Raw genomic sequence first — 3,342 nt, forward strand, 5'->3', positions numbered from 1 at the left:
ACTGAGAAAATGTCAGTAAATTACCCATTTTGCCCAATTTCCCCTTTAACTGGAGAAAATAAGTCATGATATACTTTTATAAGAATTAAGGCCTGTTATTTTGATCGTTCGAGCACTTTCCCTCTGTAAAAATGTGTGAGGAATGTAATGGTGATGGTCTCATTTTGTGCTGACATCAGCTTATTATCCATTTACCTCTATGGTATAACCACAAACGAAGTTACAGACGACTTTCTCCGAAGAAATGACTTAAAATAATGTGGTTCTCTGTAATAGAATTTTAGTCCACCTTCCGCCCCTCACCGCCAGGTTCGCTAGTATTTTTGTTTTGAATTAATTCAAGCTGGTTTTGTGTGCAATGATCTGGCAACTCGTGTCCTTGCTCGTGTTGACGGGGTGCTGTTTTCTCACTCATCGAAGGAAATTTTGATTAGAGTGAGAAAGTAAGGAACAGTCAGCGCGGGAGCCGTGTGCGTTACTATAGGTGCGGCAGAAGGAATGTAGTCGACTCTGTCGTTCTCACGGTGTTCTTACGCATGATCCAACATTTCGTCACACTAGATTATGCATAAGAACGTCGTGATAATGCAAGTGCTGGCTTGTTTCCTTCTGCCTCACCATTCACATTGATCACAGCACATACGATTCTCCGTCGGTTCGTGGTGCATTGTGCATTCTTTGTGCCATACCACCAGTCCAAACACTAGAAGTTTTGGAAGGTTCTCCCTCAGTACCTGTAAGCAGTGTGATACCAGCTGACATTCGCATGGGTAGAGAAATCCGGAACATTTTCTCGCTTTTGAGCATCAACGTCAACCCGGTCTCGAATCGCATTTCCGCTTGAGGTGGCACCGTTGGCAGTAATCTATTGCGCCGTGGGAAAGACCTGCTTAGTGCACTAGTGCTGGAAAATTCTGCAAGTTCGTCATTAAAATTAAATCAACTTTTCTTCGCTGTAACGTACTCCGGATCAGACTCGCTGGTGGAACGTTTTCGTGGGACGGTTTTCGACCCAAAAAGCTTCAGTTTGAACTGCTTTCCAAAAGATTTCTGGGCAGGCGTCTTGGGACGCACGATCTCCACCGAGGCATCCGTTAGCGTGTTCGTGTCGGAGCGGATGACCTGTTTGATCGGCTGCAACTCTACCATCGATTTTCGGCCCTGCTTTTTGTTTAACTTCACACGATAGTTGAAATCGAACACGGTCGACGATCCGGCGGAGGATGCTTCGTCTTCATTCTCCGAAGAAGTCAACGATTTGATCTTTTCCGAGCTGAGCTTCTCGAGCCTTACGACCGGTTTGACTCGAAGTAATTTTTCGACGGAAGTTCCTCGTGGCAGTGGAATCTTCTTGACCAGTTCCTCCAGACTGATTTCGTCGCTTCGAAGAAACGAACGAGGAAGAACTAGAGTAAGACGTGGACAGCCGTCATTTCGACGTTGGTTTCTTTCGTGTAGAAACCAGATCGGAATCGCTGTCGTCACTGTCTATTGCGGTTCGTCTTTTCTGAGATTTGCGTTTGGTCGTCAATGCAACTGACTCTTCAGAATCTGAATCATCCGATTCAATCTGACGTCTGCCACTAGATCGGCCCCTAGAACTCCCCTCTCTGCTATCGTTACCGGCTTCCCCCATCTTGCTGCTTCCACTCTTCGGGAAGCCTCGGCTAGCTTCAAAACCGCTTCCGGCGTCTTTCGGACAATCGGACGACAAAAGGTGAAAACATAGTTCTTCGAGGGAACCTCCATGCACTGATCTTGGCGACAAGTCGAACCGCACGTTGCACAAAGGATCAGATCCCAACGCTTGCAATCGTCGTAATCTCGCCCATACCGACAGCGACACTCTTCAGCGTCACACTCCGAAGGACGTTCCAACTGATCGTTGAATACATTCGGTTCCAGCTCCCACGAGGCATCCCTCGAACAATTAAAATAAAATATTCAGTATTCAAATACCGATTCACCCACCTCCGCCGCTTCGCTTAATTTTCCGGAATATAAATGCCACGCTGATGGATCTGCAGACTAAAGTCGTCCTTGTTGCACAAAGGGCAATTGAAAAAGTACCTCGCCGATTGGGCAAACTGTGCCACGTAGCTCCGATGGAACCAGCCATTCTGACAGCACGGGTCACGAATCGATTCCAGCTTCCTGTACGGTCCCATATCATCGTAGCAAATCCCACAGGCTTCGGTCTCGGAGTGTTTCACCTTATCCACCAGCGCTACGTGCTTATCGCACCACGACTGGAACGTTTCCACGTAATGCGACAGGCACTCATTCTGCATCCCACAAAGCGTATGGAATGAACGGAAGCACTTCTTCGCGCAACACCAAACGTTTGCATACCGTTCCTTGCAGATGTAACACTTTTGTCCTCGGATACGAGCTTCCTCATTTCTGATGTCCTCCTCCATGAATCCGAAGATTCCCTCCTCGTCTTCAGGTAACAAGGTACACGTAGCAGGTATAATGACTAGTTTTGCCACGTCTAGTAGCCCGGTCCAGAATAGAGCATCGCACCATCGTACCGCAATCATGCTCAAACGCGTGACATACAGCATCTTTAGCCGAAATAAATAATAAATTGAACAAAATTGGTTTCATCCGATCCTCCTTCATTCTCACCATCTCACCTTCAGCACGTCGATCGATTCGATGGATTTCGGCATGATTTTGGAGTAAATTTTCCTTCTTCAGATCGCCCTCGTCGAGAGCTTTCAGTTCCTCTACGGAGGAGCAAATGCATACCGAGTATGGCCACCCGAAAAAAAAAATAATTATAATAAAATAACGAAATTACAATGATTTTTACGGCTGAATTTCGGGCACATTATAAATTTATTGTTAAATTATTGGACGGGTGAAAAAATAAATTTCGTTTTAAAAGATACAATTCTCAATGAAAATTAATTTGATGAGATCAAATTTGTTCGAGAAAAATCAGTTTTTTTATTGTTAAGATGCTTAACAACCCCCCTTTTTACTGTACATTTCTCATATACCATGATTTTCGTTTTGATTTTATGATAATCAACAAAAATCTCCATTCAAAATCATTGTATTTTTATTGGATTTTTTTACGGGCGGGTCCTGTTTGGCGTCCAACAACGATATCTTCTCGGTCGCGAATGACCATGGCTTTGGTTAGGAGCACCGACTGATGAAATCTTTAGCAACAATTGCCGCCAAAAAGCGCGAGTCATTGACAGCTCAACATCGTTTATTTGTAAGCAAATGTTAACCCGATGTGTTTACTCCTAATCATTTTGGCCTAAGGTCTTTCATTATACAAAAGAAGTGCAGATAACAATGAACACAACATAGTGACATGCAGTT

The 3,342-nt window shown here is 44.6% G+C and overlaps 1 protein-coding gene and 1 pseudogene across 1 annotated transcript; both read right to left on the reverse strand.

The window, feature by feature from the left end:
• Positions 1 to 657: 657 nt before the first annotated feature.
• Positions 658 to 2,759, reverse strand: LOC135707954 (DNA topoisomerase 1-like; annotated as a pseudogene).
• LOC135707937 (G2/M phase-specific E3 ubiquitin-protein ligase-like) lies at positions 1,986 to 2,675 on the reverse strand. Its single transcript, XM_065229859.1, has 2 exons — positions 2,640 to 2,675; positions 1,986 to 2,567 (listed from the first exon to the last, which is right to left on the reverse strand). Exons 1-2 carry the CDS (start codon positions 2,673 to 2,675, stop codon positions 1,986 to 1,988), a joined length of 618 nt encoding a protein of 205 aa, XP_065085931.1.
• Positions 2,760 to 3,342: the final 583 nt, after the last annotated feature.

This window comes from Ochlerotatus camptorhynchus, unplaced genomic scaffold, assembly GCF_037179485.1.
Source record: "Ochlerotatus camptorhynchus isolate MF236.1 unplaced genomic scaffold, CSIRO-AGI_Acam_v1.1 ptg000323l, whole genome shotgun sequence".
NCBI classification, from domain to species: Eukaryota; Metazoa; Arthropoda; class Insecta; order Diptera; family Culicidae; genus Ochlerotatus; species Ochlerotatus camptorhynchus.